The sequence below is a fragment of the Heterodontus francisci genome, chromosome 23, assembly GCF_036365525.1.
Source record: "Heterodontus francisci isolate sHetFra1 chromosome 23, sHetFra1.hap1, whole genome shotgun sequence".
NCBI classification, from domain to species: domain Eukaryota; kingdom Metazoa; phylum Chordata; class Chondrichthyes; order Heterodontiformes; family Heterodontidae; genus Heterodontus; species Heterodontus francisci.
Window position 1 is genome coordinate 28,378,987 of NC_090393.1, and position 27,338 is coordinate 28,406,324.

At 42.9% G+C, this 27,338-nt stretch overlaps 1 protein-coding gene across 1 annotated transcript in view; it reads left to right on the forward strand.

The window, feature by feature from the left end:
• The window catches only part of LOC137382666 (E3 ubiquitin-protein ligase DTX1-like), a 292,622-nt gene that overhangs the window by 127,564 nt on the left and 137,720 nt on the right, over window positions 1–27,338 (forward strand). Inside the window, exon 2 of the mRNA XM_068054908.1 lies at window positions 1,576–2,254. Coding sequence (XP_067911009.1) covers window positions 1,576–2,254 — 679 coding nt within the window. The remainder of the gene's footprint in view (window positions 1–1,575; window positions 2,255–27,338) is intronic.

Sequence of the window (27,338 nt, forward strand, 5' to 3'; positions counted from 1 at the left end):
TCTTCATGGGCTGAATGGCCTGTTTTTCTGCTCTAATATTCTGCAACGCAATGTATACACAATGAGAACCAGACCATGCACGAGATTAAGTTGTTCATTTAATCTGTAAATTGTGTCAAATAATATTTTACTGATATTGCTGAAAAAATCCAATCTTAACCAGTTCTTGTTGTGAGGAAATTGTTTTAAAATAATGTGGAACAATTATAATGTTTATCTGCAATTTGCAGGAAGTTTCATTTACATTACAAATAAGATGGGAAATAAGTTGTTTTGCTAAGTAGCGTGTTCTAACTGAGAAAGTAACTTTTGGAAAGAAGATTGGTGCCCCCCGCCCTCGGCACGTTTACAGAGAGGAGGAAATGTTCCAGCTGAATTCTTTTATTTGAGTTCCTGTTAAACTTGTAGAAACGATTTCAGAAAACACATCTGGTGGCGAGGAGTGCTGAGTGATTTACTGGTCACGTGGTCATCTTGCAGTTTGTGTAACCTGTTCAGGAGATTATCTCACCAGTATAGGAGAATAATACTTTCCCACAAACACACTGAAGCAAGGAGATCGCGAACTGTTATGAACAGCAAGATAGTGAATGGGCTTGTGAAGCTATCCACTGTTAGGTATTTCAAGCAAAATTGTCAATATCTTCATCATTGTAGATCTTCACAAACACATAACGGCCAGAAATCTCACCGCATTATTAGTCACATCACTCTAAAGTATGGTGTTCACTATGAACTTTGACCTCATAGTGTAAAGAAGGCACAGTTCAGAAAAAGTGGACCTTCCAAGATTCACATCTTGAGTTTTTAAAAAAAAATAAAGCTCTTGTTTCTCAACATCTGGAGATAGATATGTTTTAATGTAGCAGTCCTGTAGTTGGCTCACTTGTATTTGCACAATATGTTTTCATCACTGCTGCTGTGCTCTCGATGGCAGCTGTCGGAGAGAATATTTGAACAAAGAACCTTTTGTCATGATCAAAGGTTTCTGGATGAGATATTTTCCGTCAGCACATCCTGGTGAATTTTCCCTCAATGTCAAATGAGATCCAAAGAAATCAGTCAGTGCACAAACCACAGCGCTTTGCAGATCTTTGTCTCGTTCAAATGCTCAGAATTTAAACAATATCTGGTGTTTTGTCCCAAGACACTGCAGTGGCGAAATAAAGGATCTGCAGAACATCATTTTTATTTTTCAAAACATTTTTGTTTTGTGAATTTTCTAAAAGCAGGTCGGGAAATAGATTTTAAAATGCACTTTTCTGTTGCCAAATGATTGTCTTTGGTTCCGGAACAGATGTTTCAGAAACTTGCTTGAAGTGTTATGCACAGCAGAAGTTCCCCATCAAGGCCAGTGTAGGTTCCCAACCTCCTAAAAAAAAGACAAATGTCACCATTCAAAAGTGAGCAGTGCAGGACAAGATAATAGGTTGCCTGTAGCAGTGTGTGGTGATTCGCCTCTGCTGGCGAGCAGGTGTTTCCATGGCTTGCTTCTTCTATTCGGTAATACTATGAGATTTGTGCTTTCATCGTTTAATACCGAGTCAGTAAACTCTGTTATTTTTCATTTTTCAGGAACCATGCGTCCAGTTAGAAGAAACTTTTATGACCCCTCTTCTGCTCCAGGAAAAGGGATTGTTTGGGAATGGGAAAATGATAGTTGCTCCTGGACTCCGTACGACATGGATATTTGTATAACCATTCAGAATGCATATGAGAAACAGCACCCATGGTTGGACCTGACTTCTCTAGGATTCTGTTATATCATTGACTTCAACAGTATGTGTCAGATGAATAGACAGACACAGCGGAAACGCCGACTGCGCCGACGTATGGACCTGGCCTATCCTTTGACTATGGGTTCTATCCCTAAATCACAGTCCTGGCCTGTTGGCACACAGTCGGGACAGCCATGTAGTTGCCAGCAGTGTGTCCTGGTCAACAGCACAAGGGCAGCCTCCAATGCCATCCTGGCGTCCCAACGACGGAAAATTTATTCTGCCACAAACGGGACTCTTACTGTCCGCCAGAGTAACTCCTACAATGGTGCGGCCTTGTGGTCGACTGCGAGCACAGCTGGGATCACCCCTCCAAAGACTGAGCAGACCCGTTCTCCAACGACAACTCAACTTTCTCCTATCTCACAAAGCCAGAGCGCTACCACAGCAACGCCAATACCCGGTCAGAACAACCTGAACAGACCAGGGACCCAAAGGTCAGCTGTGGTCAGCACCAGGGCCTCTATTCCTCCTGGGTAAGTGCAAAGAAAAGACAAATCAGTGATATTCATGCAAAGCCATTTGAATTTACCTCTGCTAAGGGAAAATAATGATCAGAAGCAAAAATTGCTTTTAAGAGAGATACTCGTAGAGATTTAAAAGAAAACCATCATCTGGCTTTAGTCGTATAGTATGTTCACAACACATTAGACATCTCGTGCCATTCAGTGAATAGCTGTCACCTTGAAAGTGAATTACTAATCCAAAAAAGTGTTCTGGAGAAATGCCTGATTAGAAGGGTAGAGAAATTAACCTTTTCGCTTTGGTATGCTGGTGGTTTTTCAGTTCTATACATTCATTCTACACATTCTGGCAGACTTCAAAACTGCTACAAAATGTTTGACATTATTCTTCATTATATATTGACATAGCTGCGCATTCCAGTAGTTAGTAATCGTGATATTAAAACAGTGGAACATTTGATTTGTAGTGATTTGACGGTAGACCCGCAATGGCTAGAAGTTAAAGAAGTATTGCACGGTTTGCAACAAAAATACATTCCTCTAAGACACAAAAACCCAAAAGGAAAGATGAATCAACTGTGGCAAACAGAAGAAGTTAAGAATTACATTAAGTCGAAGGAAGTGCCTTATAAGGTCGCCAGAAAAAGTGGTAAGCCCGAGTACTGGGAACAATTTAGAATCTAACAAAGGAGGACCAAGAAAATGATAAAGAAAGGGAAAAGCGATTATGAATGCAAGCTAGCTAGAAACATAAAGACGGAGTGTAAAAGCTCCTTTAGGTATGTGAAAAGGAAAAGATTAGCAAGGACGAATGTGGGTCCATTGCGGGCGGAGACAGGAGAGTTTGTGGTGAAGAAATGGCAGAGAGACGAAACAATTACTTTGTCTCTGTCTTCATGGAGGAAGACACAGAAAATCTCCCAGAAATACTAGAGAACTAAGGGACTAGTAAAAATGAGGAACTGTAAGTAATTAGTATCAATAAAGAGGTAGTACTCGAAAAATTAATTAGATTGAAAGTTGATAAATCCCCTCGACCAGATGAGCTGCATCCCAGAGTATTGATGAAGGTGGCTATAGAGATGGTAGATGCATTGGCGGTTATCTTTCAAAATTCTGTAGATTCAGGAAGGGTTCCTGCAGACTGGAAAGTAGCAAATGTAACATGACTAGAACTGCAGACCTGTTAGTTTGACGTCAGTACTAGGGAAAATGTTAGAATCTATTATAAAGGATGAGATAACTGGACACTTGGAATGATATGATTGTAATGAGTTTTTTATGTTGTCTTGTGCAACATAATGGAGATGTGTGGAGTCCAGTTTGTTGAAGATCTCAAACAGGTTTATTAACAGCTAAACTATTATGTACAGTACAGAGCAAACTATTCACAGAACCTTCCTCTAGGTGTTATAGTTGCAGTGACCCTGGCTTCGAGACACATGACTACATCCTGGTACTTAGCTCATTAGCATACTGAGATCTTAAAGGGACATCACCCTTACACACAATCATACAACAATGATTGGGCAGAATCAACATGGATTTATGCAAGGAAAATCATGTTTGACAAACCTGTTGCAGTTTTTGAGGATGTTACTTGTAGCATAGATAAAGGAGACATAGTGGGTATGGTGTATTTGGATTTTCAGAAGGCTTTTGATAAGGTCCCACACAGGAGGTTAGTAAACAAAATTAGAGCACATGGGATTGGTGGTGATATACTGCTATGGATTGAGTATTGGTTAACAGATAGAAAACAAAGAGTAGGAATAGACGGGTCATTCTCAGGATGGCAGGCTGTTACTAGTATGGTACCTACCGCAAGGATCAGTGCTTGGGCCACAGCTGTTCACAGTATATATAAATGATTTGGATGTGGGGACCAAATGTAATATTTCCAAATTTGCTAATGACACAAAACTATATGGGAATGTAAGTTGTGAGGAGGATGCAAGGAGGCATCAAAGGGATTTGGACAGTCTAAGTGAATGGGCAAGAACATGGCAGATGGAATATAATGTGAATAAGTGTGAAGTGATCCACTTTGGTAGAAAAAACAGAAAGGCAGTGAGAGGCTGGGAAGTGTTGATGTCCAAAGGGACCTGGGTGTCCTTGTTCATGACTCACTAAAAGCTAGTATGCAGGTGCAGCAAGCAATTAGGAAAGCAAATGATATGTTGGCCTTCATCGCAAGGGGATTTGAGTTAGTGAGTAAAGTTGTCTTGCTGCAATTGTATAAAGCCTTGGTGAGACTGCACCCGGAGTATTGTGTACAATTTTGGTCTCCTTATCTAAGGAAGGATATACTTTCCATGGAGGGAGTGCAACAGAGGTTCACCAGACAAATCCCTGGGATGGTGGGATTGTCTTATGAGGAGAGATTGCAGCAACTGGGCTTGTATTCTCTACAGTTTCAAAGAATGAGAGGCCATCTCATTGAAATTAACAAAATTCTTACAGGGCATGACAGGGTAGATGTGGATAGGATGTTTCACCTGGCTGGTGAGTCTAGAACCAGGGGACACAGGCTCAGAATAAGGGGCAGGCCATTTAAGACTGAGATGAGGAGGAATTTCTTTACTCAGAGGGTGGTGAATCTGTGGAATTCTCTACCCTAGAGAGCTGTGGAAGATCAATCATTGAGCATGTTCAAGACAGGAATCAATAGATGTTGGATATGAATGACATCAAGGGATATGGGGATAGTGGGGAAAAACTGGTGTAGAGGTAGATGATCAGCCATGATCTGTTTGAATGGTGGAGCAGGCTTGACGGGCCGAATGGCCTACTCCTGCTCCTATTTCCTATGATCCTATGAATGATTAGGGTAAAATCCACTTTAGATTTTGGAGTGCTTCATCTGAAATCTGAAGTTCTGGCTTTTCCGCCGAATCCTAATGGTGCGGGGCATGGTATCTGCAGGTTAGAGAGAGGATGCACTTCAGAAAAAACATTCTATTGAATTTGTTATCCTTGCTTTGTGGAGTCATTCAGTATTCTGTGAGGTTTTTGATGCAGTGGGCTTTGCACGCGTGGGCTGCCGACTGAATAACGAAATATTGCAATATTCAGGCACCAAGTGGAACAATTGTTTTATCCATCAGATACAAAGCACCTGGAATAGAGGGGTGGTGGGGTGAGGGGGTGCGGTGGGGAGAGGGGGGGGGTTGCGGTGGTGGCAGGGTGAGGGGGTGTGGTGGGGGGGAGGACAACCAAATTACCAAAAATGATAACCTGTCTTTCCTCTTTCCAATGCAAATGAATTTGTGATTTTTTCCCAGTATTTTTGTTTTTTCTTTATCCCTGTCTATGAGAGTTGTTCCATTTGAAAGAGTGCTCCATCAAGTAAGCGAGTGAAAGGGTTATCACCTTAGAAATTATTGTTGATAACAGCAAGTGTTTTAGATGGGTTAATACCCTCATTGTAATAACAAACAGAGAGATGTTCTGTAATTTGGTTGTCCAAAAGGTGTCTTTTTGTAACAATTGTGGATGTCATTAATTATGGTGGTGGCTTCTTGGGGAATTAAAACGGAAGCTTTGTCAGCAGAAAGTACCGAGCCCGATCTCAAAGAAATATCCAGGTGACCGTTGTGTTATTTTGCAGTTAAAAGTAAATTTTGGATAGGAGTTCCCCAGGTAATATAAATGAGCTCAGGTTTCACACAAACCTTGAAAGCAGGTGTCTCCAAAATCCATTACTTGCTAGCAGCCCATGCAAAATGACAAGAAGCTAATTAGTTAAAAACAATGCCACCTTTATTTCAAATCTGGAGCATGTGTGGACCCTTGACCGTCAGTAGAAATAAGGCTGCTATAAAATGTAATTAGTGATGGCTTGATTGCTATATAGCAATAAAATAAGCTGCCTGTTGGTAGAAACAATCTCAGCAGGAGCAAAACTGTAATTCCTAAGTTACTTTGTTGATGACCCATCGTTTAAATTATTGATCTCAAAAAAATTATATGTCATGACTGCTTGTTGCTAAAGGACAAAACAAGCAAGAATTCGAAGCTGCAGTTTTCAGTGTTTCAAGTGGCCAGTCAGGCAATGTCTGCTTGTCTGCATTTCCAGACAAAAATAAATATAATTCCAGTTCTCCCCTCCTACTGCAGCACAATTTCTGGCCCCTACTTCCTCTCACTGCTCCAGGAATTTGAACAGTGTGGTCATTCCACAAGATAGGTAATGATCACTTCCAATGTACAGGGAATGATCACACCCAACGTGCAGAGGTGTTCAGTCTTCTCCATCAGTAGCAGATTGGAGCTGAGAGTGGTGATTCATGGGGGAAACGGGGAAGGGGAGGGTGATTGGCAGCATAACTGGAAGGGAGAAAGAGTGCCTGCTGTGTAATGGAAAGGAGTGGGAGAGGAGTGCCAGCTTAAACAGGGGGAGAGTGGAAAGAGGGAGAAAAATTCCAGCTTGAACTGAAGGGAAGGGATGCAAATAGTATCAGTTTGTGTTGAGGATAGTAGAGAGATAAATGTGTCAGCTTGAAGTGACAGAGCGTGTGTATAGTACCATCCTGAATTAAAGGATGGAGAATAGAGCCAGTTTGAATTGAGGGAGGCAAGAGTGAAGAGTACAAACATGAATCAGATAGGGGCAAGGGGATGAAGAGAAGAATGCCAGAACGAATTAGGGGAGGGGGAGAAAGATGATAGTTTTAATTGGAGGGTGAAAATGGGAGAAGAGCATTACTGTGGCAACTGTATAAACTGTAGAAATTAAAGGAAAAACTTGTGTTTACCTTTCATGACCTCAGCTTGTCCAAAACAATTTACAGCCAATAAAATACTTTTGAAGTACAGTCACTGGTGTAGGAATCACAGTAGCCAATGTGCACACAGCAAGATCCCACAAACAGCAATATGATAATTGTTATGTTTACGCTGTGTTGCTGGATTTAGTATGTATATCTGATTTATCTCAGAGCAATGTAGATATCACACTTGTATTAAATCACCAACTGTTTATTTACAGCAGTTTAAACTGTAAACGGTCTTACACAATCTCAGTACATGTCTCCTCAGAGCTGTGTGTTTTCTGTAGAAGATCCAAACTGTGTCTTTTAGTTTCACTTTTAACTCTTCAGCTCCACTCACAGGCTTAAGCAATCAAACACAGTGAACACAGATAAGTGGGCAGACTGATACAATCAAACGCAGATCAATCAAACACGACAGTAATGACCAGATAATCTGTCTGAGTGATGTTCATTGAGGGATGAATATTGGCCAGGACACCGTTGAGAACTCTGCTGCTCCTCTTTGTACATCCACCTTTGAGAATACAAGTACATATCCACAATAGTCCAAACTTTCTCCACAAAACATGGGAGAAAATTCCTGCAATTTTTACCACCATCTCAGTCATCCGTTATGCACTCGGGAGCTGCAGCTTAAGTTGTGATAAGCCCAATGCTCCACTGCACTCAGTGCTATTAGCAAGTCATGAGCTCTTTTGAAACAGTTAGTCAGCTTTTGCTAGTTTTCCAGATTGACATCTTTGGTTACGTTCTACTATAAGTTCGCGCTTACATAGCTTGTATTCAATTCAGGTCAGGATGAAGAAACTGCAGTTCCTGTTTTTGCAATTCACAAGTCACCCAGAGTCAGTCCACGCTCAGTATCGAACTATCTACCTAATACACATGCTAGCATTTGGTTTACACTTTAAATCCAGAGAAGATATGCTCAACTCAAGGGCTGGATTTTAATTGTGATGCACTGAGAGCTGGGGGGGAGGTGGTGGGGGGTGGGGAAGAAACCCAGAAGCAAGTGCAGGGTGTCGTGTCAGTGGCTTTTTAACCCAGCCTTGGCTGACTTAACGATGCATGAACATATTATTTCAGGGTTTTCTGACCAGTTGGTTTGAGCGGGTATGATGATAACCTGCATGAGTTGATTTCAACTCCAGTATGTAAGGGGTCTTTGCAAATTTGAAATTTTGTTGGATTCTGGAGTTGGCAGCAGAACACAAGGAAGTGACAGAATGGAGGTCATATGCTCAAAGGCTGCACCTCACTTTAGTGACACCTCCCTGGAAGTGATGCTGGGGCTGTATGGGCCCACAGGAGGAAACTGTTTCCTGCTGGCGGGAGGAAGAAACCTGCCAGTGAAATCACGAGCCTGTGAGTGACTGGAGATGGTGAAAGAGGCCAGCACCACGCGCTCCTGGATTCAGTGCCAATAGCGGTTTAATGACCCAAGCAGGGCAGGAAAGGTGAGTATGCTGGCACACTCACTTACATCCTGATGTGTGTATCATGCCTACCCACTCGATCTGCCTTCTCAAGCCTACTCCAACACATCACTCCTCACACCAACTTATCTTGTAGGTTCATCTATCTTTCTCTGTCTGCACTTCTTCATCTCCCCATCCGTCCATCCACCACTGGCATTCACCCTCATCTTTATGCACTGACATGTCTCTCCCCCATAGTCACCCTCATCAAAATGCTCTCCATCCATCCTTAAACACATGTCATTACTCTCACTCATAGGTCTCTTCTTCCCCTCCTTGGGGGCCTCCCAAGTATCCGCTGACACAATTAAATATCACAAAGCTACATGGCATACAACACTCACCGCTACTGACTTGATGTCAGCAGTGAGTGAAATATGATCATGTGCACAATCATCACTAAAAACATTCTTGCCTTTGATGGTTCTAATTCATGTCTTTAATATCCTACAGTTATTCTGCGGGAGGTAGTGCAGGAGGATGATGATGAATCCTCAGAGGAGGTCATACACTCCGAGGGTGTACCATCACAGGACTCATGCAGACCATGCGCCAGCTCAGATACTCACTTCAGTGAACTGGAAAGGCAGGTAGTTAGGTTTTCACCTGGTGATTCAAGCATCACGAGTAAACAAGAGCAGATGGTGGTGACAGGGACAGCAGTGGAGAGTCCACGTCGGAGGCTGCAGGATGTTCCAAGCTCTGATCAGCTGGACTCAGAAGCTGAACCTCAGAGGCTGTCGATGAACAGGATACATCTGGAGCAGCAGCAAAGAATGAGCGATGTACTGACAGGCATTTCAGCCCCAGTGTGCCTGCTTGCAGAGAGATTGGAGAATTCCATCTCAAACGTAAGTGGTATGCTGTTGCAGGCCTTTGCCATGATGTGTTTGTCCATGTAAAGAGTGGCCGCCTGCATGGAACAACAAACATGGCAACCAAACGAGTTGCATGCAGGCCCTCACCAACAGTTTGCACGCTATGGGCTGGATTTAATGGGTCCCTGGAGACGGGCTGGGGGGGTGCCCCATAGAATTGAGTTGGGAGATGGGGGTCGGAGGGCCCGTCACCTTCCTGTTGCAATTTGGTTAAGTCAGGAGTGGGAAAGGCCAAAGACGGCCTTCCCACTCAGAGGCCAATTGAGGCTCTTAAGTGGCCAATTATTAACCACTTAAGGTCCTCTTCCCACCGCCATTGGAATTAAACCAGCAGTGGGGGGGGGGGGCTCCCCCCAGAGGGCACCTGCCGGCAAACAACCCACCTCCCGTAACAGCCCCACCCACATACACTTATCACGCACCCTCATTCCCCCACCCATCCCAATCACCAGGCCCTGCTGGACTGACCCCAGTGAACCCGTCTCACTTACCTTTGGTGCAGGTTTCCAGCGCTGGGCCTGCTCTCTGGCCTGGTGCAGTACCGGCAGTGACCACTACTCCAGGTGGCGCTGCTGATACTACTGAGCTGCTGGACCTCTCATTGGCCAGCAGCTCTTGGAGACGCGATCCCCATCTTGAACAGGACAGGGATCCTGGCACTGGGCACTTCATTGCCCGAGCATTGTAGAATCGTGCTGGGGGAGTCTCCAAAAGGCCAAGGCAGGATTCCCACTGCATTTTCGGCCTGGCGCCAGGAGCCCTGCCAACGCAACTAAATTCAGCCCAATGAATGTCACCTCAAGCAGGATTGATAAAAACTTAAAATAAAGACAGAAAGTGCTGGAAACACTCAGTGGGTCTGGCAGCTTCTGTGGAGAGAGAAACACATCTAACGAAAGGCCATGGAACTGAAACGTTAACTCTGTTTCTCTCTCCACAGATGCTGCCTGGCCTGCTGAGTATTTCCAGCATTTTCAGTATTTATTTCAGATTTCTACCATCCACAGAACCTTCAGCTCTGGATGAAAACCCAGCCTTGGCCATTCATTGCCCCACTTATCTGCAGCAAAATTCTCTCCGGCTCATTGCTGGCAGGGAAGTGCAAGCGTGGCATGAGAGGGATGATAGCGAAAGAAGATATGGAAGTGGGAACTCTGCACTCCGACTTCTCATCCGTTGCCTGCCCTCCACTTCCCAGTCAGTAGCCCACATGTTGCCTCCTGTCCCAGTGGCTGAGTTTGCCCCTGCGCAGGTGTGGGTGGAGTCTTTGGCAGGCTCCAAAACCCAGAGGATGTCAGCTAAGAGCACCTCAGCAGTCAGAGCAGGGAACCGAGCAGCCTACCTCTGCCTTTGCTGAAACCACGTGGAAGTGCTCGGAAGAGGAAGAGTGAAGACTTGTAGTTGCACAAGAGTATGCACGTGGATATGTTACATAATGTTAGAATGTTAAGTTCCCGTTTAATTTTTGTAATATTTGTTTCTACCACTTTCCCCTCTTGCCCATTTTGATTGATGCCTGGCAAGTGGCCTTTGGAGTCAAAAGTCTTAAAATAGACCATTTTATTCTTTCACCCATTGTTTGATTGTTTTGGAGGGAGGAGGGGGTTTGTGTCTGATCAGTAATCTCAAAAAGATAAAGTATCCATGCTTATTCCCACCGTTTGGACAGGGAGGGGCACTAGTCAGGATAAACTCCCAAAATCAGGGGGAACAAAGAGCCAATCACTCGAGCTTTGCAGTTCCCCAAGCTCCCGTATTTAGAGAAATCTTTTTAAAAGTACATCGCAGTCATTGACAACACTATCTTTCTTAAATCACTGATGCCAACAGTTGCCCCAGTAATGAATGATGGCAACTAAGTGATGAAGTTGGATATGTCAAGTAAAGCCAAGTGCCAGTGATAGAGGAGAAGCTGCAGGAAATTATGCAGCTAATAAACACATGGAAATCATTGATAATTATTGCAGTACCATAAACCTTAAACCCATGTACAATGCGTTGGGAAGGAAGATTTTTCAATATTTTATCCACCAGGATACTTTTGAAACAAATATTCAAAAAAATAAGGATTAGATATGACTGCTCCCCCCATTACATAATAAGAATCTTTGTGCAGATTTATGATTATTATTCTTACAAAATTCTTCAATTAAGAAATCAACACTTTAATGAACTGGGAGGCTGATCTCTACAATATTAAATCAATCTGCTGGCAAGTCCACCACTCTGAACAGCAATATTTGGTTTCCAAAGGAGAAAGGAGCAGCCTTCTCTGTGTAATTGTCAGTAGCCACAGTCTGTAGTTATAGCTGGTGCTAACTGTACCCCCATGAGATGGAGCACTCTGCTGAAACTCATCCAAAGAAAGAATTTGATAGTTAAATACTCTGGTTTGGAGATCAACTCTGAGGCCATGAGGCAGCCTCATTTTATTACCACAAAATATTTTTTACTTTCTCAAGCTCTTCCCAAACCATACACTGTGCTACAGCGTAGAATCTACTCTGATACCTCTGCCAATGCTATTCTGCAACTCGTTCCTGAAGCATGAATAAGGCTTGGGGGTAGCTCGTCCTCTACTTTCCCATCTCCCCACATCTGCGCAGCTGGTTTTGAGAAATCAGCCCGTAGGGGATGAAGAAAATAGCTCTGCCAGCAGTCATAATTTGTGTTATGCAAGTGGGATGTCCTTAGAACTGTTCAAGCCATTATTACTTAGAGAAACTGGCGAGGCTGCATCATTTGTTTTATCCTCAAGTTAGTCTTTTTGATGTATGGAAATACCTATCTGGGAAGCCAGATATATGTGATGACAGTGGCATTTCAACAAATCAGTGATTTCTTCTTCCATAAACCAACACATGTTGAATTTTTTAAATGATAATATTTATCATGTCCTGTAAGCATCCTGCTTCAGGTGCAGGTAAAACTACATTGTCCAGTGACTGTGTACTATTCCAAGAATGATATCTACTGCATCAGGAAAGATTTCTTCACACAGAAGGTGGTGAATCTTTTGAATTCTCTACCCCACAGGGCTGTGGAAGCTCAATCATTGAGCATGTTCAAGATTGAAATTGCTGGGTATCTGGATACTAATGACATCAAGGGATATAGGGATAGCGCAGGAAGGTGGCATTGAGATAGATGATCTGCCATGATCCAATTGAATGGCAGAGCAGGCTCAACGGGCTACTCCTATGTTCCTATCATGTTGTTCTGCTGCTCCTTAAACCCCAAAATTGGCCCTCTACACTTTCTTCAATGAAACACTTCATGGTTGGTGTCCCTATAAGCATAGTTCTTCCTCTGCAGTGCTAATATTGAAGGCAGGCTGGACTAAATATTCTGTAGGGAGTCCCTCTGTCTAATTCAAGTAGACAAGAAAATCTTGCCGAGAGAGTTGGTAGAAGTTGTGGTGAAGAAGAAGTGACTGATTGCTATACCATTGTGAACAGAGATATTGTGGCAGCAGTGCTACTTTTGATGCTGAACATTGGATGCCCCGCTGCAGGAGTTGAACCTAAGGAAGATGGCTGTGCTTGGGATCACGGGCACGCTCCAGTTAAAGCAGGGGTGGAAATTGTATGGAGGGAGATCACGAACTGAACTAATAACCTGGCTCTAAATGGGGAAGTGTATCCTCGTAAGAGGAGGATATTGCAGGTAACTGTACAGCCTAATTCTTTACTGGTCCCAACAAGAATGGTACAAACCAAAATTGAGAGCTGCCATTCCTTCTAGGGCAGGGTATCCAACCTGCAGCCAAAGTGGAATCTGAGCTTTGGCAATCAGCCCTTGATACTCAGGCAATTTAGCCAATATGGACTTATTTTGTGTAGCCGAAGGCTTGGAAAAGGCTATACTTTGCGCTGTGACTCAGTGGTGGTGCTCTCACCTCTGAGTCAGAAGGATGTAGGTTCAAATCCCACCCCAGAGACTTGAGCTGGAAAATCTAGGCTGAGGGAGTGCGGCAGTGTCCAAAGTGCTATCTCCCCTCTCAGGTGGATGTAAAAGAACTCACCCTGTTATTTTGAAGTAGAGCAGGGAAGTTACCCAAGCGTCCTGGCCAATGGTTATCTTCCATCGAAGGTCTCACTGTCTGTCTTTCTTTCCTTCTTTCTTTATCAAGCCTGCAGCCTAACTTGATATAATGTTACGAAGACTATTAGACAGTTTGATGTCCAAGCAGAGCCAAGCTATACAATTCAAATACAAATAATGGTGTAATTTGTCCAGTTATATGTATGTCTGACAGCTCCCTTTGAAGATAGTTGACAGTTACTGAAATTCACATAACTCCAGCAACTGCTTTGGGAGTATTTAATTAGCTTCAACCGTTCCACTTGGAGAGAATTAGTTTGGAAGGTTCAAAGAAAATCGGGTTGTGCCAAAAAGCTGCCACAATTGGTAAGAATATAAGAGGGAATAAAAAACAACTATGTTAAAGTTAATTACAAGTCCTCTTCTTTTTCTTGAATAGGGCCATGGGGTGTTTTTTGTCCATTTGCAGCCTTAGTCGAATGTTTCATCTGATAGACGTCAACCTCTGACTATGTACCACTTCCTCAATATCGCACTCATTTGTGAGCCTAAATTATTTGCTCAAGTCCTGGAGTGGGGCTTGAACTCACAATCTTCCTGCTAAAATATGAGAGTATACAGATTGGAAATCATTGATTATTTGATATCTGTTGTCAATATATACATTATACTACTGTTAATTATTCGCTTGTTCATGTATTGTTCATTACATTAATTTTGCAGTCATGGTATAATTGCAGGATACAAAAAGTGTGAAGGGCACAGAGGGCACAAAATTCTTAAACTGCATTCAAGAGAACTTTTTTAGCCAGCACGTAACACGCCCAATGAGAGGGGGAGCAATTCTAGATTTAGTCTTAGAAATGAAGCTGGGCAAGTGGATGAAGTTGCAGGAGGTGACCATTTTGGAGATAGTGACCATAATACAGTTAGATTTAGCATTATTATGGAAAAGGACAAGGATAAAACAGGAATAAAAGTTCTAAATTGGGGGAAGGCAAATTTTACAAAGCTGAGAGGTGATCTGGCATAAGTCGACTGGATATGGCTACTTGAAGGAAAATCAGTGGCAAACCAGTGGGAGGCATTCAAAAGCGAGATTCTACAGGCACAATGTAGACATGTCCCCACAAAGAAAAAGGGTGGTACTGCTAAATCTATAGCCCCCGGTTATCTAGAAGCATACAGGGTAAGATAAAGCAGAAAAAGAAAGCTTATGACAGTCACAAAAAATATAATACTTTAGAAAGCATAGAGGAGTATAGAAAGTGCAGGGATGATGTAAAAAAAAAATTAGGAAAGCAAAGAGAGGACATAAAAAAATATTGGTAGGTAAAATCAAGGAAAACCCAAAGATGTTTTATCAGTACATTAAGAACAAGAGGATAACTAAGGAAAGGGTAGGGCGTATAAGAGATGTAACTTGTGCATCGATGCAGATGATGTGGGCAGGGTTCTTAATGAGTACTTTGTCTCTGTCTTCACAAAGGAGAGGGATGACGCAGACATTATAGTTAAAGAGGAGGAGTGTGAAATATTAGATAGAATAAGCATATTGAGAGAGGAAGTACTAGAGGCCCTGACATCCTTGAAAGTGGATAAATCACCATGGCCAGATGGATTGTATCCCAGGCTGTTAAAGGAAGCCAGGGAGGAAATAGCAGACACTCTGAGGATCATCCTCAAATCCTCACTAGATACAGGTGAGGTATCAGAGGATTGGAGGTCTACAAACGTTGGACCATTATTTAAAAAGGTTGTGAGGCATAGACCAAATGATTATTGTTCAGTCAGTCTGACCGTGGTGGTGGGCAAATTATTAGAATCAATTCTGAGATATAGGATAAACTGTAACTTAGAAAGGCATGGTTTCATCAGGGATAGTCAGCATGGATTTGTTAAGGGAAGGTTGTGTCTTACTAACTTAATTGAATTTTTTGAGGAAGTAACAAGGAGGATTGATGAGGGTAGTGCAGTGGATGTTGTCTACATGGATGTTAGTAAGACATTTGACAAGGTCCCACATGGCAGACTGGTCAGAAAAATAAAATCCCATGGGATACAGGGGAATGTGGCAAGTTGGATCCAAAATTGGCTCAGTGACAGGAAACAAAGAGTATTGGTTGACAGATGTTTTTACGAATGGAAGGTGATTTCCAGTGGTGTTCCACAGGGCTCAGTGTTGAGTCCCTTGCTGTTTGTGGTATATATTAATGATTTGGACTTAAATGTGGGAGGCGTGATTGGGAAATTTGCCGATAGTGAAGTGGCTAGCTGTCGACTCCAGAATGATATCAAAGGTTTGGTTGAGTGGGCAAAAAAGTGACAAATGGAATTCAATCCGGAGAAGTGTGAGGTAATGCAAACAAAGCAAGGGAATACACAATAAACAGGAGGATATTGAGAGGGGTAAAGGAAGTGAAAGACCTTGGAGTGCATGTCCACAGGTCCCTGAAGGTGGCAGGACAGGTAGATAGAGTGGTGAAGAAGGCATATGGAATGCTTTCCTTTATTGGCTGAGGTTCTTCTTTCTTTTGGGCCTCCTTATCTCGAGAGACAATGGATACGCGCCTGGAGGTGGTCAGTGATTTGTGAAGCAGTGCCTGGAGTGGCTATCAAGGCCAATTCTGGAGTGACAGGCTCTTCCACAGGTGCTGCAGAGAAATTTGTTTGTCGGGGCTGTTGCACAGTTGGCTCTCCCCTTGCGCCTCTGTCTTTTTTCCTGCCAACTACTAAGTCTCTTCGACTCGCCACAATTTAGCCCTGAGGTATAGAATACAAAAGCAGGGATGTGATGCTGGAACGGTATAAAACACTGGTTAAGCCACAGCTGGAGTATTGCATACAGTTCTGGTCGCCACATTACAGAAAGGACATAATTGCTCTGGAGAGAGTACAGAGAAGATTTACAAGAATGTTGCAGGGCTTGAAAATTGTAGCTATGAGGAAAGATTGGATAGGCTAGGGTTGGTTTCCTTCGAACAGAGGAGGCTGAGGGATGACTTAATTGAGGTGTACAAAATTATGAGGGGCCTAGATAGAGTAGACAGGAAGAATCTGTTTCCCCTAGCAGAGAGGTCAGTTACTGGGGGCACAGATTTAAGGTGATTGGTAGAAGGATTAGAGAGGACATGAGGAAAAACATTTTCACCCAGAGGGTGGTGGATGTCTGGAATTCACTGCCCGGATCGTTGGTGGAGGCAGAAACCCTCAACTCGTTCAAAAGGTACCTGGACCTGCACCTGAGTGCTGTAACCTGCAAGGCTACAGACCAGATGCTGGAAGGTGTGATTAGATTGGTCGTCTATTTTTTCAGCCGGCACAGACACGATGGGCTGAATGGCCTCCTTCTGTGCCATAACTTTTCTATGGTTCTATGGTCTGTCTTTCTTTCATGACTAAAATGGGCTGTGTTATTTATGTTCTGCCACCTCTCAAAGATGTGAGGATGATCCTGTGGTAAATCTGGAGTAAAGCAGAAGCAGAATAAAAGCTTTTTGTTCATTATAGTGGGCACTGTATCCAAATGTAGCTTGATATGGGCCAGCAATGATGCTCTTCCAGCTTTAGGAAGCTAAGATACAACTATGAGGGTAGTGAAAATACTTCGAAAATATCTAGCGAAAGAATAGTAAGAGAGATTGTCCTCCTTAGATATGTCTAGATATGGAATGGTCTTTAAATACAGGTTCTGGGTTATTGCTGTATTTTTTAAATTCATTCTCAGGATGTGGAAATCGCCAGCAAAACTGGCATTCATTCCCTACATCCAACTGAGTGGCTTGTTAGACCACTTCAGAGGGCAGTCAAGAGCCAACCACATTGGACTGGGTTCGCACCGCAGGTTTCTTTTTCTGAAGGGCGTTGATGAACCAGTTGGATTTTTACAAGAATCCGACAGGTCCGTGGTCACTGGTTCCCAGATTTTTATTTCCAGATTGATGTGAAATTGAAATACAGATTCTCACACTTATGTTAATCTGCATTATTAATCCAGGCATCTGGATTTCCCATCCAGTGGTATAACTACTATGCTACTGTAGCCCAAATGTTTCAAGTGTCTTGGAATTGTACTGCACAGAATGAGGCTATTCAGCCCATCGAGCATGTATTTATTGGCCCCCTTGTGAACTCTCCATCCTACTAAATCATGTGCAAGTTCAGACACCCCAAAGGAATCTATCTCATTTTAATGAGTCCAGGACTGTCATGTTTTCTAATGGGCACAGTGCATACTATGGGCTGGATTTTACCAAGCCCTTGACGCTGGGCTCTGTGGCGGGGGTGGGGTGAGAAAGATGGGGCCGGCAACAGTCCACCACGGAGGCGGACGCCAGGAGGGCCCATCCCGATCCTCCTGGCGGCGGCGAGGCTCTGTGGCGGCACCCTCCCGCCCCCGCTCCCGCCGCTGGGCGATGGACCTGGATTTCGATATTTAAATTAACGACATGCATAAATTTAAATGAACGTACCTTCAATCTTCCAGGCCCGCCGTAATCTTTGGCGCGGTGGTCGTCACTCCCGCGCCTTCAATTCCCTGTCAGGGAAAAGCCAGCGTGACACTGGTGGAGAGGAGGGAGGAGTTAATATTTTCAGTATGGGAGGTGGGGGGATGGGGTCAAATAAATGTAAAGGGTATAGGGGATGTTGCGGGGGTGGCGGGGGGGTGGGGGAAGAGGTGAACATTAAACTTTGTGCAGTCTGGGTGCAGGGGGGAAGGTCAGATTTAAAAGGTAAGTGTTTTTGTGAGGGGGAAGGGCAAATAGTTAATGTAATTGTTACTGGAGGGTGGGAAAGGGGCATTAGAAATTTATTTAAGAACTTTTGAGGGGTATATCTTTAAAAATTCAAATTGACCAGCAGGGCTGGCTGCCGTTTAAAAAGGGCGCTAGCGCCTTCGCACAGACAGCTGATGCCGGGGATGGACAGCCCGTCCCCTCCATGAGATTGGGGTGGGTCGCCTGGCTATTTAAATGAGCCGCCGCACGTGAGATCGTGGCGGCTCTTTGGCATGTGTGGGCTGCCATTTTTTGAGCTCACTGCCAAGATCGGCGGCGGGCCCTTAAAATCCAGCCCTATGAGTGGAATCATTCCTGAAGTTGAGACGTTCAGCAGGGGACCTGTTTTTCATCATTAAAATACTGAAATGTGCTCCGACGTTCAAGTAGCAAGGCCAAATGTTTCAGACCCAAATCGCCTGTTCGAAAATTGGACATGTTGCCGGTGGCATGTTTGAAAATTGAGGCTGCGTTCTTCTTAATAAACCGTTAAGAATCAAACCGTGATTTCATTGTGGAAATTATGTCTTTTTAAATGACATTGGCTGTACAGTAATATGGGTTGCATTAGCTCAAGATGAGACTCTTGAGAAAAATGACAATAACATTATTAGAAACACAGTCAACATCCTGTTGTGATTCTGAAGGTGATTCATGACTGAAGGCAGCCAGATGTGCAGAGAACCTTCAGTTAGTCAGTGCGTGGCTGGAATGTATTTATAATGTACAGGCTTAATGCATTTGCAACATTTTCTTTTTTCCCCTGAATTATTTTAATTTTCTTTGGTAGCCGGAACAAAGGAATTGCCAGGGTGAAAACCAGTCTGTAAAGGGTTTGAAAATAGTTGGCAAATGTTGTCGTCAGTCGGTGTGGAACCATATGCCTGCTTCACTCAGACAACAATTGTTAAGACGTGATGGACTTGTTGTGATGTTTAAGAATTTTATTCATGGGGCTACCAAAGAGGAGGAGGTAACAGAGAGGGTTGATGAGGGCAATGCTGTTGATGTGGTGTACATGGATTTTCAAAAGGCATTTGATACAGTGCCACGCAACAGACTTGTGAGCAAACTGGTAGCTCATAGAATAAAATGGACGGTAGCAACATGGATACGAAATTGGCTGCGTGACGGGAACCAAAGATTATTGGATGTTTTTCAGGCTGGAGGAAGGTTTGTAGTGGAGTTCCCCAGGGATTAATGTTAGGACCCTTGCTTTTCCTGATATATAGTAATGACCTAGTACTTGGTGTACAGGGAACAATTTCAAAGTTTGCAGATGATACGAAACTTGGAAACATTGTGAACTGTGAGGAGGATAGTGTAGAACTTCAAAAGGACATAGACAGGTTGGTGGAATGGGCAGACAGGTGGCAGATGAAGTTAAAGACAGAGATTCATTTTGGTACGAAGAACATGAAGATACAATATAGAATAAAGGGCATAATTCTAAAGTGGGTGCAGGAGCAGAGGGACCTAGGTGTATATGTGCATAAGTTATTAAAGGTGGCAGGACAGGTTGAGAGAGTGGTTAATAAAGCATATAGTATCCTGGGCTTTATTAATAGAGGCATAGAGTACAAGAGCAAGGAAGTTATGTTGAATTTGTATAAGACACCAGTTCGGCGTCAGCTGGAGTATTGTGTCCAATTCTGGGTGCCACACGTCAGGAAATACATGAGGGTATTGGAATGAGTACAGAAGAGATTCACGATTATGGTTCCAGGGATGAGGAATTTCAGTTACGAAGATAGACTGGAGAAGTTAGGACTGTTTTCCTTGGAGCAGAGAAGGCTGAGAGCTGATTTGATAGAGGTATTCAAAATCATGAGGGGTTTGGACAGAGTAGATAGAGAGAAACAGTTCCCACTCGTGAAAGGATCGAGACGAGAGGGCACAGATTTAAAATATTTGGTAGGAGAAGCAAAAGTGACATGAGGAAAAACTTTTTCGCACAGCGAGTGGTTAAGGTCTGGAATGCGCTGCCTGAGAAAGTGGTGGAGGCAGGTTCAATTGAAGCATTCAAAAGGGAATTAGCCAGTTATGTGAAAAGATAGGCTGTGCAGGGTTATGGGGAGAAGGCGAGGGAATTGCTCTTTCAGAGAGCCAGTGCAGACACGATGGGCTGAATGGCCTCCTTCTGCACAGTAACAATTCTGTGATTCTGCCAGCTGCAACATGGCTCACTGGGAACATTCTTGCTCAATATTGTCCAATCAGGTGATATTGAGACAAGATTTGTTCTGTGGCTATTCGTTACATGTTAAAGAGGATCAATGTGAACATGTTTACAATACCCGTAGAAAATAGGGCAATTCCTCTCCCACTATTTCTTGTGTTGTATTTCAAAAAATAAGTTGCCAGAAGTTACAATAAATAGTATGTGGGCAGGCACAAATTCAGGCACAATTTCTGACAAATCTAGGTCCCGTGTTTCCTCAGAGGCTGGAGTCTTCCCGACTTAAAAGTTCCCGATGGCTGAAATTTTCTAGGGGTCCCAACCTCGCTTGTTTCAGCATTGCGCTCTCCGGCGAAATCTTACGAGAGGTTACCGCTTAGCAGGCCACCACTGTTCGCCATCCAGCGAGAGCGTTGCTGAGGGGCAAGCAGCAGGAGTGGCAGGAACGCAATGGAGACGCCATCTTTATCATGGGAGGGGCTGGCACTTCATCAGTCCCAGCACTATCAAATACATCACTCTTCAGGAGATTCTGGATTGCAGTGGTTCAAGAAGACAGCTCACCACCACCTTCTCAAGGTTAATTAGGGATGGGCAATAAATACTGGCTGTACCAGCGATGCTCACATCCCATGAAACTAATGGGGAAAAAAATGGCAAGCATTTGACTCCAGTAAATAGCAGCCCTGACATTTTGTGCCGGGTACACATTTAAAAGGTACAGTGTCCTGCTGGACAGCCACCTCCTCTGAGTTGCCAGGGTGCTGACACAGCAGGTGGGGTGGGGGGGCGCCCATGTGACACTGGCAAAATTACCCTGTGCTGGGAAAATGCCTGTCAGTTAATCCCTTAAGTACCTTAATTGGGTTCCCACCACAGACGGCGGGTTGCCAGCATCGGACCCAGCCTGCCCCTGGGAAAAGCGCGAGGCGATGGGAACACATTAGGACGTAGGCCTGATGCATTTTTTCAAATTTTCCTAGCCCCACCATCCCACCCCCCCACCCCCACCCCCCCAACCCCACCTCCAGATCCACTTCCAAGGGGCTGGGAAAATCCCCTCCAGAACGTCTGCTTTATTTTGGTCTAGCTTTCATAAAGAAAATGAGGAGGTTTTATCCTCAATGTACTGAAGCCAAGCCGAAATAATATGGTTTCCATTATCTTGTCGCTTTTGTTACGACCAGATGAGGATGGAGTCTAGGTCTCCCCTCTCAGCCTATTCCTAGTTTGGCCGTAACAGGGTTTAATTTTTAAAACACTGTGTTTTTAGCTTCCCCTCAGTGAATCCTTGCTCACTGTTCACCAATTGTAATAACAAAGAAATCAACCAGACAGGTTTTCTTAGATTTAGACACGAAAGGTAAGTTTATTAACCTTAAAACTCTAACTCAGTTAAAACTACTAAAAATACGCGACACGACCGTGCTAGCATGCATATGCGATAAACACATACACAAATAGAGACAGAGAAGGAGAAAGAATTAAAGAGGAAAGGATTGAAGTAATATGAAGTTCAATTACTCGTTTTGGGATTCAGTGTAAAGCCTTTGATTGCAGTTAAGTCTTGCAATTCTTGTTGGGGCCCACTGCACAATTTCACTTATTTTGCTGGTACCAGAAGGCTGCAGGAGTTTTCTCTCTTGAGGCTGGAGTTACTTCGGTGGAACTTTGCGTGAGAGAGAGGTAGGTGCTCTTCTTCAAGTTCAGTTGCAGTCTGTTCTCTTTCTAAGTGGCACAATTCAAAAAACTCCAGGTTGGCCAACAGCTTAGTCATGTGACTAGCTCCTTATTTGAAACAACCTGAGGTTTGTGGATTTTCCCCCCAAGCTTAGTTTAGTTTAGAGATACAGCACTGAAACAGGCCCTTCGGCCCACCGAGTCTGTGCCGACCATCAACCACCCATATATACTAATCCTACACTAATCCCATATTCCTACCACATCCCCACCTATCTCTATATTTCCCTACCACCTACCTATACTAGGGGCAATTTATAATGGCCAATTTACCTACCAACCTGCAAGTCTTTTGGTTTGTGGGAGGAAACCGGAGCACCCGGAGAAAAACCCACGCAGACACAGGGAGAACTTGCAAACTCCACACGGGCAGTACCCAGAATTGAACCCGGGTCGCTGGAGCCGTGAGGCTGCGGTGCTAACCACTGCACCACTGTGCCGCCCACTGTGTCTTAGCAGACACATTGTGGGGTGTGGGTGTTGGGGGGGCGGGGAGTGGGTGCAATGCTGGCCTTTTACACACTGAATGTTTCTTGATCAAAATCCAGCTGGTTAATTGAATCAGGGAGCAGTACCATTGCCTCTCTTATTCAGCTGTCTTTTAGAATGCAAGTGTGCAGCCATTTTTTTTCAGCCGCTGCTGTGTTCCCTTTATAAAAGTTATTTCAAATCCAGTAACAGTTCAAAATGTGTCACATGATGAAATTAATATGTCCCATTTTTGGTAGGTGTGGTTTTCGTCACACTATATACAGCTAATGCTGGCACTTTATAACAGAGTGATGGTTTCTTTTAAATTTCATAAATAGCATTATAATTGTGACATTAAATCATGATAATGTTACGATTATATACTACAGTGCAGCAGTCTAATTAAAGATGAATAACTTATGAATAACTTATTGATTACAATTTCAATGAAACTGCAGATGTCCTTTTACTATTATTGGCACATTCTAGTTTCATAACTGAAATGTAACTAAACGCTAATAATTTCACAGTACAGTGTCATTCATGGAACTTCAAGCATGATATAAGACTGTTCCACCTCTGTCTACACAGAGGTTGGGGTGGAAATTCCTTTAGGCCCATTTTTGGGCTTGAAATGGGGTCAAACAATAATAGAGTGGGTGGAGGTTCCATTCATTACAAATCCCCAAGGAAACTCATATTGGGGCTTGTGACCCTGCATATTCATATCTGAGCCTAATTCACGTCCCTTCTGCTACATTTTCGCTGAAGTTATGTTGGGAGTGCACTGGAAGAGCTGCAAGTATTGACCCAGGTGTTGTGTGGTGTCCACTGAGCTTTGACTCAGGCTGTGGAGAAATCCACTTTCTAATAGTACAGTACAGTACTTTTACCATAAGGAGATTATTGTATCTATTTCTTGCTGAAGCTGTTGACTTTACTAGCTAGGCATTCAGTAAAATGTTATGAGAAACTGGATTTCATAAGAATATAATAATTCATCAGGCTCTGATTTGTGCTGTGAATAATTTGGCCTCCTGGAGATTTTACACTGGAAACTTTCAAATGCACGGAAGGCAGAAGGAGATCATTATCACTGTTAGATTTCACAGCGTTCTCACAGAGACTGAGGTACTTATTAAATATATCATTAATTAAATGACTAAGGGCTCCCCTTTAAGGATATTCGATTTAGTTGGCACCTACTTGATTTTCTCCCTTTACTTTAAACAAGACTTGTGTTACAGATAAAAGTAGGAAATGTTGTAGGTGATCATTGAATTTCATAAGAATTATTTAATGCCTAGAAAGTAATGGAACATATTTTAATTTTATATTTGTCACAGCATTTTCTTCATTGGAAGCCAAGGTTGGGATTCAGACTAAGTCCGTGAGGGTTGTGAAGTTTTTTGTCAGTCATTCTTTACCATCTAAGAATCTCAAGTGTTTGATATTTCTGAACTATAACCTGGTACTGATCCAGACATTCTGATGGAACTGCTGAAATTCTTAATGCATTTAATGGGAATAAATATGTAAATAAAGCATGAGGTCACTGAACTCTTTGCATATCATCGTGAAGCCACTTGCAGCAAATATATAGATATTTTTGAAGCATGTATTGGAAATTTAGAATGAGTATTCTGTTGTACTCAACCTGAGAGAATGTCGCTGTCCTCTTACAAACTACATTGCCCTCCAGTCTAAGAGTTAATTCATTGCTTTTGTTGCAATTAAGCAATATGTGAGACAGTGAATTTACTGGTGTGGTGTTGGTTATACTGGCTGTTTCAACTCTCTCCAAATTTGGGAGCCCAGTATCAGCAGCACAGCTTGGCATCTTGTACATATGTCAAAATGTTGTGCATCAATCAATCTGAGGTGTCAGCCTGGCTCACAGGTCTCACATTCAGTTCTGAGTCAGAAGGCTGTGGGTCCAAGCCTCACTCTGGAGACTTGAGCACGTAATCTCTGGCTCTTCTGTTCACTACTGAGGGAGTGCTGCACTGTCAGAGGTGCTGTCTTGTGAATGTGATGTTAAACTGAGGTCTCGTCTGCTCTCACAGCTGGATGTAAAAGAACCCACAGCACTATTTGAAGAAGCGCAGGGAGTTCTGTCCGCCTCCAGGCCAATACTTTTTCTTCAACCAATGCCTAATACTGGTCATATATTTCATTGCTGTTTATGGGACCTTGCTGTGCATGAATTGGGTACCAGGTATCCTATGTTACAACAGTGATTACACTTCAAAAGTACTTAACTGGCTGTAAAGCGCTTTGAAACATCCTGAGGTCGTGAAAGGTGCTATATAAATGCAAGTCTTGCTTTTGAAAGGAAGTGCTCTACAAGATGTAGACATCACTAATTTGGAAACAACTGAGGTAATTGCTACTCATAGAGCTGGCTAAATTTTAATGTGAAACTTGTTTGACAATTAAGCAAAACTAATTTTGCTAACAAGCCAGGAAAAAAGAATGGTTCCTGCAAAGCTAAATCCAAAAATGTAACATTGCATTACTCAGACATAATTATAACTCAAATTGCCGATGAATATTATAATGTTGATTAGTCTAACCCCACAATTATTAGTGCATTATTCAAGCTGAACAATTTAAGTTAACTAATATAATAATTTATGTGTGTTATGTTTCACAATTTTTCCCTTTGGCTTAGCATTTATCTCTTGGGCTTGAGATCTCAAGAGCAACACATCTAGAACTCAGCAGAAATATGAATTATAATGACTCCTGTTTCATTACATCGATTTGTGCTATTGGACTGAAGCAACCACAACGCCACAAAACCACATCAGTACAGATGACTCCAGTACATCATGACAGCTGGAGAAGTAGCAAAGGGGTTTGGTGCCACATTTAGAAAGCCAAAAGACTTGCAGGTTGGTAGGTAAATTGGCCATTATAAATTGCCGCTAGTATAGGTAGGTGGTAGGGAAATATAGGGACAGGTGGAGATGTGGTAGGAATATGGGATTAGTGTAGGATTAGTATAAATGGGTGGTTGAAGGTCAGCACAGACTCGGTGGGCCGAAGGGCCTGTTTCAGTGCTGTATCTCTAAACTAAACTAAACTATATCAACTTGAGAGCAATGATAAACATCCACTCTCATTTGGATTAAAGGCAACTTAAGGTGGTAATAAATTGCTTTATGGCTTTTGGGTGTTGTGCAGATTATTGAAATTAGTGACTATAACGGTAATATGGCAACATTGTCTTTGAAGTTATGTAAATGCCAATTTATAAGACAGCATGAAGCCCAGTTTACGATTGAGTTGGAAGATTTGAAGCCCTTTAATGTATTTGACTGATAAGGCAGTTCAAACAATTGATTGAAGTCAGCTATTAGCCTGTAAGATTATCTAACTGCTGCTTACTTTTGTTGGCCTTTCACATGTTGCAGGCAGCTGGAACCCAACATTGTCTGATGTTTGTAAATGCTAATCAGGGATAATAAAGGTCAAGCAGCTACATATAAAGACACTGAGGTGAGGAATCATGTATGATGGTTTCTGCATCTCACTGATAAAGGAGAGATTTGTTTCCTTTTGTAGCAACAAAAAAAACCTGATAAAAGGGCAACAGTGGATCACAAGGAACTCGAGCTAAGATTTGTGTATTTATTAAACTCGATGGATTTGCCCTTTGGTGACTGTCTTAATTCATCAGTGTCAGCTGTGGCTCAGTTGGTAGTACTCTTGCCTCTGAGTCATTCAGTTGTGGGCTCAAGTCCCAGTCCAGGGCTTGAGTAGACAAGTCAAAGATCATACTCCTGTGTAGTGCTGCACTGTTGGAGATGCTGTCTTTTGGATGAGACATTAAACCAAGATCCTGCCTGCCCTCTCAGGTTGATGTGAAAGCTGTGTGTTAAAAGAAAGACTTGCATTTATATAGTGCCTTTCATGACCACTGGATGTCTCAAAGTGCTTTACAGCCAATGAAGTATAGTGTAGACAGTGCTGTAATGCAGCAGCCAGTTTATACACAACAAGCTCCCACAAACAGCAATGTGATAATGACCAGATAACCTGTTATTGTGATGTTGATTGAGGGATAAATATTGGCCAGGACACCAGGGATAACTCCTGCTCGTCTTCGAAATAGTACCATGGGATCTTTTATATCTACCTATGCAAGCAGATGGGGCCTCAGTTTAATGTCTCATTAAAGACAGCACTACACTCCCTCAATATTGCACTGGAGTGTCGGCCTTGATTTTTGTGTTCAAGCCCTGGAATGGGACTTGAACCTAGAGACTCAGGTGAAAGTGCTACCAACTGAGCCACAGTTGACACACACAAAATTTGAAGAGGTCTGGATAGATTGGATAGGAAGGTCCTATTTCCTGTGGTTAAGGGCTCCATAACCAGAGGGCATAGAAAATACTTCATTGGCTCTAAAGCACTTTGGGCTGTCCTGTGATCATGAAAGGCACTCGACAAATGTAAGTCTTTCTTTTCCTGTTAACCATTTCTAATAATGGCAAACAATAGAGAAAAAACTTGTATTTTTAAAATAAGCCTCATCATGCCCTCACATAGATCCTATAAATGGCAAAATGATCAGATAGTCTGTTTTTGACAGTGTTGGGTTAGAAAGAAATTTTGGTCTAGACACCAGGGGAACTTCTTTCTCTTCTCAAATGGTGCCTTGGGATCTTTTTCATCGACGTGAGCAGGCAAGTGGACCATCAACTTAACGTCTTATATGAAAGATGCAACCTCCAACAGTGCTGCA